At 42.8% G+C, this 16,951-nt stretch overlaps 1 protein-coding gene across 1 annotated transcript in view; it reads right to left on the bottom strand.

Moving 5' to 3' along the window:
• PEPD (peptidase D) overlaps window positions 1-16,951 on the bottom strand; it is a 111,471-nt gene that overhangs the window by 27,268 nt on the left and 67,252 nt on the right. Inside the window, exon 9 of the mRNA XM_027905610.1 lies at window positions 8,611-8,759. Coding sequence (XP_027761411.1) covers window positions 8,611-8,759 — 149 coding nt within the window. The remainder of the gene's footprint in view (window positions 1-8,610; window positions 8,760-16,951) is intronic.

Genomic DNA, 16,951 nt, shown 5'->3' on the forward strand with positions numbered 1-16,951 from the left:
CTAAAAATTCATCAAAATCAGCTACTGTTTTTATACAGCAAAATAGAGAAGTATGCCCACATGGTGTTCTACTAAGCACAACTCTGGCCCACATAAAATAAAACTCAAATGACTTCCCTGCAAAAAACACCCACTGCATGTGAATAAGAACCTTGCTTGTACTTAACTTGTAAGGAATAATTATTAATTACAGCTACAGTTATTTTCTTTAGGTATAATACACTTCAATCCTATTTGGATACAGTAACAATTACTCTAAAGCTGTATATTCTAAACCAAAAATAAATCCAAATTCTAAGGAAGTTGCAGAACTGTCACGGACAAAAAGAAGCAGTAATCTGTGAAGCTGCAAATTTTGAATTTGCATTTGTTCCTAAGTGCAACTCTGCTCAACTTAATAACAGAAACAACTGCTGGTAATATGATCTGCAATGTCAAATAGGTAGCCTAGCTATTAGTTTCCAATTAAACAGTTCTTAACTGAGTTACTCTAATCCTTGGTCTTATTACTATCCTACCTGAGCTGAATTCTTCACTACTCTTTCTTAATGACAGGCATTTTATTAGAAACTAGAACAGGGAATCATACTGCTATTTTGAATTCGAATGCCAGCATTTTTTGTTGCCTAAAAGGGGTTATTTATGAAACCAGGACTGGGTCACTGAACCTGCTTCCTCTTGACAGTCGCACTGCAAGAACTGTGTCTCAGTCTTTAGGTACCAAAGGAGTACACACCACCCAAAGTTTCCATTCTGCTGTTCAAAAACACAGACCATTCACCCTCTGAGGTCCCTGGGCTTACCTCTCTACCTCCATCAGCTTTACTATTTCAATCCTTCAGCACTGAGCAAACAGGGAGGAGGGAAAACACTGGAAAATTAAATGGCTGCTTTGTTTTGTCCTTCTAATCCACAGCATTCCTTGGAGGGAAGTACATGGGCACACTAGCTAAGACAACCCCTCCACTGCAAAGCAGATAGGAAACATCTTTTACTTGCTTGGCATGTGGGTTTACCTCTTTGCCTGAAATGTTTTTGACTGCACTTGAAGTGTAGTTGACTGTACTTTCTTGCTCGAAGATTATATGGCAATCCTGGCATCAGTGGCTGATCCTTGATCCTGAAAGATGGGATTTAAGAGCTTAAAGTACCCATGCCTTTAAGTGAAACTTGATTTCTGGGAAAACTAAAACCCAGCCAAGGAATTTTCCAGCCCTAACATGGAGAAACCTCCATCTTGTGTTATCAGAGATGCTGGCCCTGAGATGGAGATTTTTTTCAAGATGTTCCTCTACAGCATTTATCAGAAAAGCAAAGCCTGAAAGCCTGGGGCAAGACAATACTCACTATCTGGGATAGTAAAATGCAGAACTCGGGGATATTCATATGAGATGAGCTCCAACTTGAAAAAATGCAGAGATAGAAATTCTGCAGGGAGACCCTGTAGTAATGTCAGTGTCATGAGAAGAGCTTTCACACTGCACAAGTACTGACGTGGTGAACAACAACTTCTGTGCATATTTGGAACTAATTTTTATGTTTCATTTTATTGAAACAAACAAACATCAATCAGAAAACATCCCCAGCTGCATAGCTAAATGTCTGAATGCAATTTCGATTCAGTGGGGACTTGGGATATACAAGCTTTTTAAATCATATAAATGTAGAGATAGGGACTTGAGTGGCTGCCAACCTGGCCTTACTCAATTGCTCCTTGGGAGCAGTTTGCTAGGCAAAGAGAGCTTTTTTTGAAACTGGAATTTAGGACAACAGACCTTATGGATCGAGGTGTTTTAATTCCTTCTTCCTCTCCCCCCAGATACTGATGAGTACAACTTAAGAGATTGAAAAAAGTTTCTTTCTGTTAGTTTTTTTTAAACATAAATAAGTTTTGCAGTAGCACCAGGAATGCTAAACACAACAAGCTCCCTTCCTTCCCCTTCTCCTGTGATTTTCCATTACTCTACAGAGAAGACAGGGAGTGATGCTTGAAGGTCCCAGTATGCAATTGCAAAGGGATGAAAATAGAAAGTATGTGATTGCTCCAATATTTAGCTAATTATTCTTTAAGACTCTGTTTATGCTCTAGAGCATTAATCCAAAATAGTTTAATTGCAAAGCTGAAAGATAAGCATACTTCCATTTTAGTTCTTCTCAACACAGTAGCATTTTCATATATTTGAAAAACTTCAATGTTTCTATAAATAGAAACCATATATAGAAACTTTCTATATGTAGCAATCATGCTGTCCTCATCAACTAGGAAGTAAAATTTAAAGAACTCCAATTATTAACATTCTCTAAACGCTTAAGATAATAACCCAAATAATAAATAGCAGAAATAACTCAAGAGGCTGTACATGGTATAAATACACAGTCATTTGCTAAAGGATAAAGGAGAAGCTACTCCCCAGAATCTTCCCTAACACTACTGGAGTCTTATATATCCCTGACTGTAAAGCATGAGTTTGAGAACACAGCCATGCCCAGAGCTGGGCTAAGTGTGAATGCACTTCACACACAGACACTCAGGCACTGATCATCAGCAGAATCCCCTTTGCTTGGATCACTGACATTTCCATGTGCACGTTTCAGAACACAGTTAGTGAGCAGTGATTTAGGTTAGGAGGGATGCCAGAAGGTACCAAATCCTGGTTCAGAGTAGGGATGACTTGAAAGCTAAGATCGTGTTTCTGCAACAACTTGTTTTCTAGAAACTCCAGAGAGGGGCTTACAGCAAAACAAATTATTTTGCACATTTCTTCAAATACATTTATATTAATGCCAAAGAGCAAACAATGCTGGTCTCCCAGGTGTAACTAGTGACAAATGATGGATTACAAAGCTAATACATTGACATTGGATCTAACTTTTGCAACAGGGATAAAGACTGGACAGGGATAAAGACAGATTTGGGAGCCATGCACATGTGGCCTTTCCAATCCTGCAGATCTTTCCACTATCAACAGACAATGTCCAACTTGCTTACAAAAAGTTCTAATCTAGCCCTGCAGTTCAGGCTTTCAAATACTGCCATGCAGAGCAACAGGCTGGGCACAGAGTGGCTGGAGAGCAGCCAGGCAGGAAGGGACCTGGGAGGGTGGATTGACAGGAGGCTGAACATGAGCCAGAGTGTGCCCAGGGGGCCAAGAAGGCCAAAGAATCCTGGCCAGGATCAGGAACAGTGTGGTCAACAGCTCCAGGGAAGTGATTCTTGCCCTGCACTCAGCGCTGGGGAGGCCACCCCTGGAGTGCTGTGTCCAGCTCTGGCCCCTCAGGTCAGGAAGGACATGGAGGGGCTGGAGCAGGGGCAGAGAAGAGCAGGGAGGCTGGGGAAGGGACTGGAGCACAAGTGCTGTGAGGAGAGGCTGAGGGAGCTGGGGTTGTTGAGCCTGGAGAAGAGGAGGCTCAGGGGAGACCTCAAAAACTCTCCAACTCCCTGACAGGAGTGGGGAGCCAGGCGGGAGTTGGTCTCTTCTCCCAGGAACCAGCAGTAGGACAAGAGGGCTCAGTCTTAAACTCTGCCAGGAGAGGTTTAGGTTGGATATCAGGAAGAAATTTTTTACAGAGAGAGCACTCAGCCATTGGAATGGGCTGCCCAGGGTGGAGTCACCATCCCTGGAAATGTTTAAGGTGACACTGGATGTGCCATCAGTGCCATGGGCTGGGAACCCCACTAGGGTTGGATCAAGGGTTGGACTTGATGATCTCAGAGGTCTTCCCCACCTGGTTGATTCTATGATTCTGTGACAACTGTCCAATGCTACAGACATCAGAGCTGAGACCTCACACCCTGCCCTTAACCATTGCACTCTGAAACCTTATTCCTACTGAGGGTGTGCTACACAATGCTTTTTTTCCATCACAGTTTGCTTTTTTTAAGCCTGGGCAATTACAGAGGTTGGGGGGAGCTACACTAAAAGCAGTATTTTTATGGCTATAGCATGAAGGACACCAGAGTTGAGCAACATCAACTGACACTGTCTGTGTGAGCTTCGCTTGGACCCTCAGTGCTGACGTGTTACAGTCCAGTCCTTTAGTTACAGGACCATCCACTCCTTTAGATAGGATTTCAGATTCCAAGGTTTTTTTGATGAGGCTGCCTTTTCCAGTCCTCCAGTAAAACCTTTAAAATGTTTTAGAGAATTTCAGTGCCACCCACCAGAGGAAAGGACCCAGAGCTACATTTTGTAACGTAGGCAGCTGGCTAAAGGACACAAGACCTGATGCAAGCAAAAGTGCAACATCCACTCATGTTCCTACAGACAGGATAATTCACATGGAGGAGAGCCTCAGAAGTACTTCAACCCAGTGGAAAAGCTTTCACTAGATCAACCAAAGCTTCCTACCAACCACAAGATGCAAACCCACAAGAAGCCCCTAAATTATTTACTTCTAGAGTTCCCTTACTAGCAAGGCAAGCACAGCTCCTGCTACACCACAGAAGATATCTGTTCCTTATATAACTCCTCTCCCATCTGTTGCAAAAGCTGAAAACATGCAGGAAAAGAAACAAGAGACTTCACAAGCAGGCAAGCATGGCAAATGCACCAAACGTTGCCTCTGGGAATTAGCAACCCTTCTTGCATCAGACTCAGATTGCCAGCAGGATGCTAAGCAACTTGCTTCAAACACAGAGGGTTTTTTTTATTTTTATTTATTTATTTTACATTTGTTCATTAATCATTTTCTTTCCTTTTACCAGAGTTTGGCTTGACAATCTGCAGTGTGATTTGCAGAAAGGCTGGGCACTCAACAGCTGTAACAGAGGTCAAAACAGCTGGGGTTTGAGCAAGAGCAGTGTTCAACTCCCTTAAAAAAAGGTCTCCAGTCTGATGAGTTTCAGTCTTGGCATCCCAAATGAGTCAATAGCTTTTCCACCAGATTCTCCAGCCTGCCAGCCCCTGCCAGCAGAAGGGGGACTGCTGCTCACTTCCCCATCACTGAGATGCAGTGCAAGCAAACTCACTGCCTGCCCAGCACCTGGGTACTGGTGTGATGAGCACTCTGAGAAAAACTGGTGAGGATGTTGATAATTTTAGATTCGGAGCAGGCTTTGAACAGTAGGTAATAAACAGCTCCAGGCCAAATGTGGAACAAAAGGTTAAACTGAATTACTGCTTAGCTGCTCATTAGCTCAGCTCTTACTGTTATATGCACTGTGTGAAGACAGCAGAGGGAGAAAAAATGAATATATCTACAGGAACATTTTCATTCCAATCATCCTTGGAGGTGAAATCTCTTGGCTCTCCCCACTTACAGTGTTTTTGTTTACTCAGTGGAGTTTTGAAGCGCGAACTGAATTCATTTCAGACGAAAGTAAAGTGGGAGATGTGCTCCAGGACTGCATCTAACGTTCCTCAACCAATTTGGCAAATTTAATGAGATTAAAAAACAATGCAGAAATGAGGCAAATTAGGACACTAACTTCTGGAATACTCTGTGATACTTTACAGTGTCACTCTTTTTTAACAATTCTTTCTACATAGAATATCTCTGTAATGCAAATTGTTTCACAAATCACTGCTGTGAGAAAGAAGCAGATGATGCCTCAGCCACAAAGGACATGGAAGTGTCAATATTCTGCACATCTGTCCCTGTCTTTTAGTTCTGTGGAAGAGGAAATTTAACGCAGATGGACTCGACACAATTCAGAATATCCCCCAAGTAGAAATGCAACATTCCTCTCTGACATCTTGGATCATGAGCCTGACTTTGTAGGAAAGGGAGAATCACCCCACTGCCGCAAAGGAACACCTTTTGGAGTTTTGCTGACGAGCTGACAAGCGTCTCTGCCTTCATATGAGCTCCATGTTCCGTGGTTTCAAAACTGCTGCTTATGCAAGACTGAATATGTCTTTCTCCCCTTTTATTTTAAACAGATTTGATTTGTGGCAGGAGTTGTGACGACTGCACTGAACTTGGGCTATAATCCCACAGAGAGTGTTTCTTAACTTTCAGAATATATTATTTGGCTTGCAGAAGGAATTCTGTTCTTGCAGTTGGAAGGTAGGGTAACCCATATATATGATTAGAGCTGTTTGCACATTTGGACCACGCACAGGATGCAGTCAGATGAATGCTTTTCTACAATGCAATACAATGTTTTGGAGTATTTTTAAAATTATGACAACTGTTTATACATAAAAGTATAAACAAAATGTATTAGGAGGTCTACTATCTCTCAGAAAGTAACTTCACTTGAGAGTTAAGTAGGTTCATATGAGAGGCAAACTGAGGAAATAAATGCAAATCTTTGAACCACACACATCTATACAGAATGTTTAAGGTTGCTAGCAGTTGTGTGTCCTTCCATAAACACAGTTATGTAACCCAGCATTTGGTTAGTGACTCCCCCTAAAGTACTGGCTCCCTGTCTCGCAGTGAGAAAGATCCTGGGAATCATTAACATCCCGAAGACAACAACTAGATTCCCCTGTGACCCTTTGCCACAAGGCACAATTAAGACCCCAGTTGTGCAGCTGGAGAGAAACCCCATTTCCTACAGCTGCTGCCTGTGCTGTGTGCACCCCCCCTGCTCAGCCTGCCCCACGAGTGGCTCCTGCCACGTGAGCGCAGCCACTTGGCTGCCTTTGATCTGGGGAGCCCTGGGAAAGGAGGACAAACAAAAATAACAGCAGAATTAACGAGGGCTCCATAACTCAGGAAATCTGACTGAAACATGATGGGTCTGGCTTTTAGATTTAGTGCCTCCTAATCCTGCAAGCTTCCCAGCCTCCTTTTTTTCAGAGACCTAAGGTATTACAGGGAGAAGAGCTGAATTCACGTCACCAATTCCTGCTCCCTCTGTGACAGTCCCAGGAGTAGATCCTGGTGCTTTAGTCAATGAGTTAATGAGCTGGGTTAGTTCAAGGAGGTGAAGGAGGCTCTGCCTCTCCCACTGAAACATCTCCCTGTGGGCAGCAGTGACGATGTAGTCAGTTTGCATCCCCCAATTCGAGGGGCTCAGGGCTTTCTCAGCAGCCTGAGAAGGATGGAACACTGACCATGCCATAAAGGTCAGCATTTCCAACTCCTCTCTTTTGGAATACTAGCCTTCCAGGAGATCCTAAAAAGGACCTAAAAAGCAGATTTCTCCAGATGGTGACATTTTTTGCAGGTTGGAGGACTCTAGCTGGATCTGTAATTCAAGACTGCAAATGGCCCAGGTTGCATTTCACTACTCTGAGGAACAGAAGGAACGAAACCAGTGAACCATTTCTGTAGATAGAAAATTTTCTGTAGATAGAAAATTCATTATTACTGGTCTCATGAACAGCGTAAATCCATATTTGCACCATTCTTCCAAAGAGGAAAGCCAACAACTAAAGCACAGTGAGAACAGAAAATTCAGTCCCATCTTCTGCTAGATGTTAAGAATGATTTCTCTGTCTGTGAATCTCAAGCTCCCCAAACTAGTAAAAGATCCTTGCTATCTTTCAGAAATACTCAATTTAGTATGTCCTTATGTTCTGACACTGTAAATAAAGTGTTCAGCAAACTGAGGAATTCTCTGCACCATCCTGAGCACAACGTCATATTAGCTCTCAAGTTCTGCAGAACAGTCTGCAACTTATTAGCATGAAATACTGCCAAAAATGTTACATGGAAATAAAGGTGGCACTGAAATGCAAAGCAAATCATGAAGAGGAACAGGGACAAGGTTCTTCAGGGAAGAAACAGCAGATGATGGAGAATGCACATTGTTATTAAAAAACAAAATATCTAGTCTCAATTTGCAGATAAGCATCAAGTGTTATTTCTCCTTTCCAAGCTGCTCAAATAAACAGTGCTGCTGCCAGCTTGTATAACAGGAAAATTGCATCTGTTCCGACTGGCAATCCAGAGAGCCCCTGCACTCAAGGCCTGATGACTGAACGGCACATTTAAAGGATAAGTGTGCTTTGTGCATTGAGTACATTCTTCTCAAAGCTGTTCCATTACTAATACTGAGAAATGCTCAAGTACCTTCACCACGACACACTCAAAAGCTCAGCAGCAGTTAGCTCCAAAACATTTATTTGCTGCCCCGAAAGCAGAATCAGAGAAAAATAAGATTTTCATTAAGCCAGACAGTTGTTTCAGCTATGAAAAGGTATATTTGATGAATTAGTTTGCCTGCAATTTAAAGGCACCATGCAGTGAAGCACCCAATAGCCCAATGCTTTTGAAAGCTTTTTAGGGCTAATTATCCTTCCCAAAGATGCACGATCTATCCTCTTTTTCAAGAGAAGATTTCTATTGTGCTTACACATAAAATACAGAAAATGCTTGAAGAAAACCAAAGCACAGCACACACGTTCACCCAGACTCTGACTTCAGCGTTTGGCACAAGCTTCCTGAAAAGATGGCAGTATAAAGACACAACCAAGTAATAACTGCCACCCCTAGATTAGAGGAATTGAAAACAAAAAAAAAAGAAAAGAAAAAGGCAAGATTAAAATATCCTGCTAATAAGTTGTACATCCTACCTCTATACATCAGGAGTTGCTTAGACATGGAAAAATAATTTTATCATCTCGTTCCTTTCCAGCACTTTCTAAATTGCAAACACAATGGACCTGACAGCCTGAACGCTGCCATCCAGCTTTGCAGTTCCTGCTGTTTTACCTGGTTTGACTGCTTTCATCACGGCCCTCGATGACTTCAGCACCGCCTCATAGATAGCCCTCTGGTCAGCAGTGAACTTCCCGTTGGCAGGGAAGGTGCAGGTGATGTCAGAACCGTAGCAGTAATACTCTCCTCCCATGTCAAACAGGCTGAAAAGGAAACAGAAGAGGAAGAAATGAAAATTGAGCTCCAAAGAAACAGCAGAACATGTAGTAGTAGACCTTTCTGTTGCTCTGCACTTAGAATCATCTGCACTGTGGTAGTTCACCACATAATCACTAATTGAACGCTGTTCCTCAGTAAAATAAGACAAGAGTCCCTTGGAATCTCCCAGCAGAAGGGTATCTGCATCCCATATGGCTTAAATGGACACCCTGAAGGGCTGTGCTGGTCCTGGATGGAAATGCTGAGAGAATACAGGAAGGAAGATAAAAAGCACATGAGGAATCCACTTCAATCTCTTCAGTTCCAGCTTCCTGGATCTCTTCTCAGAAATAAAAAAAAAAACACATCCTTTTTTTCTTTCCTGAGAAATGCTAGCACCACATAAAGCATCCAACATCCAAAACAGAATCCCACTTAACAGAGAAATGTTAATTAAGTTATGGCCTTTTGCATCTAAGTGGCAAAGCACATCTGGTGGTTTAAATACAATGTCCCCATTAAAGGTTGACTGCCACTGCTCACAATGTAAACTTTCCAGTAAGACAAACTTGCCTACCAGGAACTAAAGGAACAAGCATTATGGAAAGATCCAAACAGAAGAGTACATATACTACAGTTTTCTGCATCAGAGGCAGAAGAAAAAATATTATTAAGCATCTTTTTTTACGGGGACAAAAGCCCTGCCTTACCTCTTGAGAAGCATAATTATTCTATACATGAATCAATGATTCACCACTGATTGCTCAGCTGCCAGAAATCAATCTACAGGTGAAGGAAGAATGCCTTTTTTTGGCATCACAGGAACAGCAAGTGGGACCCCTCCACCCCTGTGAGGACCATGTTAGATATCTGCAAAGCTTCCTGAGCCTCCCTGATAAGGCACTGCACTGGTTTCAGCAGGCTCAGAAATCAGCAAATAACCAAATAACTATTTGGACAATACTTGAGCAAATAACCCCCTTAGTTCATCATGTATTGGTTACAAGAAGGCACTTTTTACGTCTAAGACTTTGGTCTTGACACACACTATTTGTGTGACCTCCTGATTTCTCAGGTTATGAGTTAAGTTGAAATCTTCTAATTTAAGTCTTCTTCCAACCACCCCAAACAACTACATGAGCGGTGAACCATCATAAGAAACACGATTTACTTCACTGTGTTTGAAAAGCTTGGAGTTTTCTTCCTCTTGCTGCTTTTTCCCAGCAGGGTCAGTCAGACAACACAAGCAGCAGGCAGGGCCACTCCACTGGGAGACCCTCTCTGCCACTGAACCCCAGTTACTGCAGGAATTAGGAAAACTCTGCAGAGCAGCTCCATCCCCAGCCAGTAAATGTGACAGGGGAAGGATAAATAAAAGCTCCCACAGAAAGTGCTGCAGCTGTTCACCATTTCCAACATACCTGCTGCTGAAAGCAACAGGCAGTGAGCAAAACAAAGGCAGCCAGGACAAAGCTAAAGAACATTTCAGCAGCCTCTTCTTGCTGCATTGCATACCCAGACACACACTCATGAAGGTTTACTTCAGGAAATTCTAAAACCCACCCAACGATTTCCTCCATGAGCAAATCTCAGCACTGAGTGCAAGCCCTGCTGAAAGTCATCGCCAGCCTCCCCGCACTGGGCAAGGTTCACCTGCAGACAGACTTGCAGGACTGGAACTTCAGGAACAAAGCCAGTGGTTACAGATGCAGAGCTGCACAAGGCTTAAAGCTACAGGAGCAAACTCCTCAGGAGAGTACAGAGAGACCTGCAGAGTTAGATATGTACACACCCAGCTAATACAAACACTACACACGCTCAATTCAATATCAAACACGGAATGTCAGAACAGAAAGTTGTGAATTGAGGAAAGATACACAACAGGCAGAAAACGTCAGATGCACAGGGTGAAAAAAATACCATCAGACACCAGCACAGCAACTGTAAACCAGCCTAGCCAAACCTCAAAATCAGAAACCCCATCAACACTGCCTAAGGTTTGATTTTATGGTTAGACTCGCTTCTAAAAATAACTAAAGATACTCATAGAAGACTATGGATACAGAAAACTAGTTGCAGCAACTAAAAGTCACCCCTACGTGCTGCAACGTGCCAACAAGATGCAGATTTCAGATCAGTTCTAAATTTTTTAACCCATCCCAAATGGACCTGTTCAAAATCACAAATCAAGTTCCATGGTGCTTTGTGGGATCTGCAGCAGCTCTCTGGCCCAGCTCTTTCGCATTTACAAGTGTAAATGTCCAGTCAGCATGGTGACAGTAAAGCTGTGACCAACAACTTCCAAACCCCCTGTCCATGCCTACTGGAAGTTGCTACACTTTGTATATTTTCCCTGGAAAACAGTTATTCCAAACTTACCAGGGGCATAGCTTTAGCCATGTCTTTAACCTTACAATTATCAGCATTTTCTCGAGCCCACTCATCACTCGGTGGCTGTAAAATAGGTTTTTGAGTTACTGGAGCACTGAGTACTGGAAAAAAAAAGAATCCCAAAGCTGATGGTACACCAAAACAAGGCTCACAGGCTAGGAAGCACCATTTGTTCAGGTTTCTTGGCTTCCAGACAAGAGCAGACTTGAGGGAAGATGATCTTTCAAATTCCACCACAGAGGACAACACACCATCCAGCCTGAATGCTTCAGTGAGACAGCATCCAAACCAAATGGGACATCTGGGAGATATTTTGGCTCTTATAGGGAATTCTCTTCCATTTAACTTCAGTTGGGAACATATCCATTAGTTTAAATGTTGCCCAAGACGTGGAAATAGCCCAAATATTGTAGTTATCCTGAGAAAATAATGGGAGCCTGAGAGGATCCCAGTTTTGTGTATCTGCTTGCCAGGCAAAGTAAGTGGTGAAGCACATTTAAGTCAAACAATTGCATGACAGCTACTATCTTCTCCTGTTGACTAACTGGAAAAAAAATTCTAAAAGCAGGTTCCTTAGGAAAAAAACATTTCTTTTACCCTGAAATTAGATGGTAAACTGCTAGTGAAAAAGACATTATTAGTGTATTCTAGGACGTTCCCAACTGCATGTACAAAATTACCTGCCCAACAGTGCAGTCTTAAAAGGGTCACATACAGAAACAACTACTTAATGTCATTTGGACTGTTATCAATGTAGCAGCAATCTAAACAAATTAAACACAAGAATGAAAATAGGCCTTCTGTGCATCTTGATCTATGGCTTACATTTTAAGAACTGCTTAAGACAGATTAACATACGCAATAATATAATAAAGACTCTCCAAACTCTATTTCCCTTCTAGATAAATTAAGTGCTAGCAGACTGTATATGTTGTCTTTTCCAAAACTTAATTGTGAATTCAGTTTTCTGCTGAATGATGAAAAGTTTCATTCCAGAACAGCCCCTTCCCCATTTTTCAGCCCATGATGTGTCTGAGGCTGTCAGGTTTCCGTAGCATTTAAAAGGGATGGTGGCTGGAGGAAGAGTTCTACTGACCAGAGAGGGATGCTCCATTGTATGTCAAACTCCTCACTGATTTAGCCTGAAGCTGAGGAAGTCAGCTCAATCTCTTTCAAAACCTTCTGAGAGAGAAGCTAATCTTGCTTCGCGTCATTTTGTGGGGGGCAAAAGCAAGGAAAACCCACCAGCCTTCATTTCAGGGTAAAATAAAGCAGGTTTAACAGTCAGAGGACCTGGGCACCCTCTAAAAAATTCCATGTTACTGTTTCCATTAATTTTCTAGAACTACTAAGAAGCTATACCACAAGTAAAACACACATAGCAAAAACAGCCCAAACTTCTTCTTAGAAGCAGGGGCACGACTCTCCTAATGGAGGCTTCAGTTCTGTGTATACATATAATCTTTCCTCCCAAACATATTGCAAAATACTGTAAACATTACTAACTAAAATTGAACAATGCAAAGTATAAGCAAAATCAGACAACTAGTCAGTTGCTCTACTGACAGGATGCCTTCCTTACATACCAGTAACACAACGTTAGCCAAGAGCATCGAAAAACAAGTTGCCTTCTGCCTCTGTTTTACAAGTCACCTTCAAAAATTATTAAGGGCATTTAATTCCTTTCACAGGGAAAAATCTGAAACCACAACTTTATATGATTTTGTACATAAAACAGTTCACAGTCAAAAAGAAGGAGGAACGTGACATGCCACAGCCTCGCAGAAAGGCTTGGCTGGACGTGCCCCTCCTCACAGGAGCTCCTCAGCCCTTCCACTTACAACTGAACTGGGGTTCTGCTCCCTGTGCAGGAACCCAGGAGGGGGTTTGGAGGAAATATTTCAAGTCCTGTCAATTTTGAAGTGAATACAGGCCTGCAGGTCAATACTGCAACTGAAACACTACACGATACGATGCACAAAAAGCTCCTTTCCCCTCCTGTCCCTCTGAAACAAAACGCATGAGTAAGTCATGGCTGTGTTACTTTCACAGAATATTGGCACCACAAAATGCAAATTTATGGTTACATTTTTGGCTTTCGAGCCAAGAAAAATAAAACGTATTTTGATATTGATTTTAGCTTTCTTAACCTCTGACTGTGAAGCATCACGAAACACTTTGCGTAACCCCTTAGATCTGAACACTCTGGAATATAAAGAATCGTGGCTCTTTTCTTCATAAAGTCACTGTATACCATTTTTAAAAAATAAAGCATCATCTTCCTCTAAAGCATGTGTTTTACTTTTATAGGCTTGCTGACACTTTTATTGTCAAATAATTTGAAACTGCCAGGCAATGAAGCAAATTATGGCCAATATCACAATGGGAAGCAATACTTTATTTGGGATATCTGAGCCATGTGTATGAATTGTTATGATCCAACCACCAACCCAACCCAAAGACAAGCTCTCGCAGGCATTTTTTGGGAAGCCTACAGCTACTCCCACGAGCTAACACATAAACCTGTCACTTGCCTGCTCTACAGGCCTGCCTGGTCTGTACATCACAACTGGATCTCCTCACCATAGTTATAAAATAGTTATTCTTCTGCATTGTTGATGTGGCAGAGCGATGACGGGGGTGAAACCCAGGTGGGTCTCCTGCTGGTGAAACGCACTCTGGCACTTGCACTGAGCATCACCCTCCTGCAACCCCCGTCCTCCCTACCTGCTGTTCTCAGGACAAAATCTTCCCTTCCCCTGGGTGGGTTTGCAAGACTAGCAATGAGAAAACTGATACTGCCGTATCTTACCGTGCCCTCCTCGCACCTCAGGCCAAACAGGTGTGAATATTTGTGCCCTTTACTCAGCAACATTTACTGAGGGTTTAGGGTTTGGAGCCATCATTAACCACACACACCTACGAGCAGCCACACGGATGAACTGGTGCCAGCCCAGCCCTAGGACAGCAGGAATAAAGGTAGATACAACATTTCCCTCCTCTTCTCACACTAAAAGCAAGTCACCCCCATCTGGAGGTTTATTCTGTGTGATCTCAGCATTCCCTGCTCTGAGTTCACAGAGAGCTCTCTGTGCTTTGCACTTCACGCAGCAATTAAATCCTCACGTACCAACAAAACCCAGCCATTTGTTTGGTTAAACACTTCTAAGGCAATTTCCAGCTTAAGGGAACCAGGTATCAGCATTTCTATGAGATGCATTCTGGAAAGGCGCCAAGTGATTTGGAAATAGGGTGGTTTAATAGCACACCACAAGAATGAATTATTGTAAATGATATCACGAGGAAGAAAGTGGAGAGTTAAGTGACACACACTTTTTCATACACTTGTATCCTGACTAGCCAAGCGATATCACTTAAAAAAGTAAGATAACATTGCAAACTCCACCAGGCAATTGGGACAGCACATAGTCCCACCACGCTCAGGAAGGTTTTTTTTAAGAGAAGCCCTGCTGTGATGCGACCAGCTTCCATCTGACATGGCAGACAGGGAGCTTGTACTGGCTGTCTTGAAACCAGGCTTGGCTCACTGATTTAACGCCAGCTTTTTGCCATCAGCAACCCTTGGGGTCAAGAATAACCTTAAAAAATGCAAGAGAATACTGTTTGTGTAGGAAATGGGATTCTGAGTATTCACAAGGAATCATCAAGTTTTTTTGTGGAAGCCTCCTATTCAAAAGAAGAGCCTGTAGCCACACAGCCAGAGACACAAAATGACTACATGACTACCCTCCATCTAACCTGGATTTACAGAACCACGTGGCCCCACATTCGGGGTTTCTCCTCAACCATGTCTTTTCATCTTGTCTACCTTCTCCATGACTTTCCTATCTTTTTTTCTCTTATAGCACTGTCTCACTTCAGGCTTTCCCAAACTGTATCAAAGGTAGTGGGAGGCTTATCTCAAACTTCTCTCACAGAGGATGACAACTATGCCACTAAGCTCTGCTCAGATAGAAAGAGGGTGACAGAAATAAATAAATCTGTCTACACTGAATTCCGAAGGAGAGAGAATTGCTCACCTGGTATCTCTACAATTCCAGTTTCAGGGATTTCAGTGGCTGTAGCAAGAATACAAAAAAGTTTGAGCTGGCTGGATTAAAAAGGGGGAAAAAAGGAAAGAAAGCAGCCAAACAAAAAAGCTTCACCAGGTGCTTGTGCCTTGCACTGCCCAGGGTTTCCTCTCACTGCCACAGGCACAGTGCTGGTGGGAGCTGTGCCTCTGTTCTGCTGCTCCAGCAGTGTGCAGGCTCTCCTCCCTCACAGTGATTCGTGCCAAGCAGAAGACCTTCAGATCCATTTCTGCCACAGGATATGAAATCTCAGCCTCACCAAATCCACCAAACGAGCTCCTGTAAGAGCTGGTTCAGGAAACACCCACGTATTCTGTGAGATTTTTATGTGCTGTTTTCATACACAGGTTAAGGAGGAGTCCCTTGCTTACAGCATTTATCTCTGGAAGAAATCTATGACAAGATCCTTAAGCTCCTGCACTAAATAAACCCATTTCCATGATCAAATATAAGCTCTCCTCCACCCTCCTGCGGTTTGCAATAATGCCCTCTTAAAAATATTGCTTGACCAGAGCAAAGAGCCAAAAAAAGCTCCTGATTGGCTTGTTCACAGCTAAATTCACCCCCAGGTGCCATCTACCCAGAGTTTCTGCTAAGCAGAGGGATGTCTCTGACACAGAGGTGCTGCACACAAATAAAGACCTGGGGCCACCAAGCCAGTTCTCTTGGGCTGGGAGAAGGAGGTGGCAGCAATGGGGGCTCCACAAGATGCAGAAGTGTCAGGAGTGCCTGTGGAACATCTCTGCCAGACCCACACTGACAGGGCACCAGACACCAGGAACGGGCCCAGGTGAGGTTCTGACAAAAGGGTTACCTGTTCGACTTGTCTTTTTGCTGAATGGATCATTTTTTTTTTCTGTCTGTACTATCCTAATTATTATCCATTTTTAACTGCTATATTTAATAATCAATGATACTCTCCTTAGCACAGACAATTCTTTGTTGAAAAGTCAACAGAGATGGCGGGAAATCCCAGGTTTTGGCCAGTTTCCATCCATCAGGAGCCTCCCCACTGGAAAGGCAATATCTGGGGCATTCATGGCTGCAGCTGATTCTCTCAAACAAGGGAGAAGGAGGTCAGAGCAGCAGGGAAGAGAAGGGAGCACACAAGGAGAAACCTGTATTGGCAGCTGAGTACTTCCCAGTCAAAGTGACAACAGCAAACCTCATTAGCTCCTCACCTGGGTGTGTGATCCCAGCAGAGCAGAAGAACAACACAGCTACATTAGCAAGTCATGAAAACTTTGCAGTTAACTAAACCAGTCCATTTCTAGATGTCTGCTGAGAAGTGGAAGGTACCTACTGAAAGGGAATTGTAAAAGTTTGCTGCTTCTAATACAGGCCACCATTCTTGGCTGCTGACACTTGGAACTCCAAGCCTCAGCTTTCAGCAGTTGTTTTTGGACACTCTGACCTGTGTTGCCTTGACAAACAACCACCAGAGATCACAGGAGCAGGTGAAGTGTCTGTCACACCTCACTTAATAATTTTTATTATTAAAAGTACATCAAGAGTACTTCTGTCATACTTCATGTGTATTTGTATTAAGGACCTCCATAAAAAGCAGATTACACTAAACAGCATTTACAAACGACCCACATTAAATTATCAAGAATTAAAAAAAGAGACTAAGCTTTATTCTGCTTGTTTTCTTTGAAGAGATGAACACTCTGCTCAAGTCAATCCAACAGCAGCCAGGTTTTTTCAGACTACAC

The sequence above is a fragment of the Empidonax traillii genome, unplaced genomic scaffold (assembly GCF_003031625.1).
Source record: "Empidonax traillii isolate 1590-97213 ecotype Southwest subspecies unplaced genomic scaffold, ASM303162v1 scaffold1176:size335168, whole genome shotgun sequence".
In the NCBI taxonomy this organism is placed as follows: Eukaryota; Metazoa; Chordata; class Aves; order Passeriformes; family Tyrannidae; genus Empidonax; species Empidonax traillii.